The 1,033-nt window shown below is 32.8% G+C and overlaps 1 protein-coding gene across 1 annotated transcript; it reads right to left on the bottom strand. All coding sequences in view use genetic code 6, as the record gives it.

The window, feature by feature from the left end:
• Positions 1–119: 119 nt before the first annotated feature.
• On the bottom strand, positions 120–985 carry TTHERM_02563200 (phosphoesterase family protein; the record flags this gene model as incomplete). Its single annotated transcript, XM_001028272.2, has 2 exons — positions 120–137; positions 218–985. 2 exons carry the CDS (start codon positions 983–985, stop codon positions 120–122), a joined length of 786 nt encoding a protein of 261 aa, XP_001028272.2.
• Positions 986–1,033: the final 48 nt, after the last annotated feature.

The raw sequence follows: 1,033 nt of genomic DNA on the forward strand, positions 1-1,033 counted from the left end.
TATATTCTTTGCACATTCTTTTGACTTTTGAAACAACAGTAGGTTTAATGTTTCTTGAATAAATTTGAGCTACTTCAGGTTTAGTTGGAGGAGGAATATAAGCTAATTATGTAGGACAATCAGTTCTAGGAGAAGTTCTATTAATAATGTCATCAAATGTTGCTGCCCATTCAGTTCTCTTAGAGAAGTTGTATTCTAGATTGAAAATCTTCATTACAGTTGAAATAATAGAACTGTGTTCGAATTAAGAAGTGTTAAATGGTTTCTACTATTGTTGAGGCTCTTTAATTAGCAATCCTTTCTCAATCCAAGGAGAAATAACAATTGTAGGTACTCTGATACCAAGTCTATCAAAATTAAATCCTTCTGCATTCACTTTACCATCAGGATTAGGCACACCTTCTTGAGGAGGAGGTACATGATCATAAAAACCGCCATGCTCATCATAAGTAATGATAAAGAGGGTTTCATTCCATTTAGGTCCATTTCTAAGAGCTTCATAGACATTCTTCATCAATCTTTCACCTTCTTTAACACTATGATCAGGATGTTAATCATTTGGTAATCCAAATGATCTAGTATTATTCATATTAGGTCTAACAGTTTCAGTAGGATTGATGAATGTATAGTTAGCTAAATTGCCATTTTGAGCATCAGTATAAAACTATTCCATTTATGCTACTTTTGCAGTGTTATTGAAATTTTAATTAAAATATTCAATCCAAAGGAACCACTCTACTGGATCATCTTCATAATAATATTTCCATGAGAGGCCATTTTTTTCAAGAACTTCCTAGAGAGTAGTATTCTTTATTTATCCTCTTTCTTATTCGTTATCTACACATCCATCACAAGTTCCCATATGAACAAACATTCTATTAGGATTAGTACAACCAGGATAACTTACAAAGTAATGGTCAAATAGAGCAAATTCGTTAGCAAGAGTACTTAAGATAGGAATATCTTAAGGCAAGAAGCTACTCATTTCAGTCAAACCATCATCTCCTTCTCTTTCAGCAGCAGCTACAAATCC

This window comes from Tetrahymena thermophila (assembly GCF_000189635.1).
Source record: "Tetrahymena thermophila SB210 genomic scaffold scf_8255700, whole genome shotgun sequence".
Classification (NCBI taxonomy): Eukaryota; Ciliophora; class Oligohymenophorea; order Hymenostomatida; family Tetrahymenidae; genus Tetrahymena; species Tetrahymena thermophila.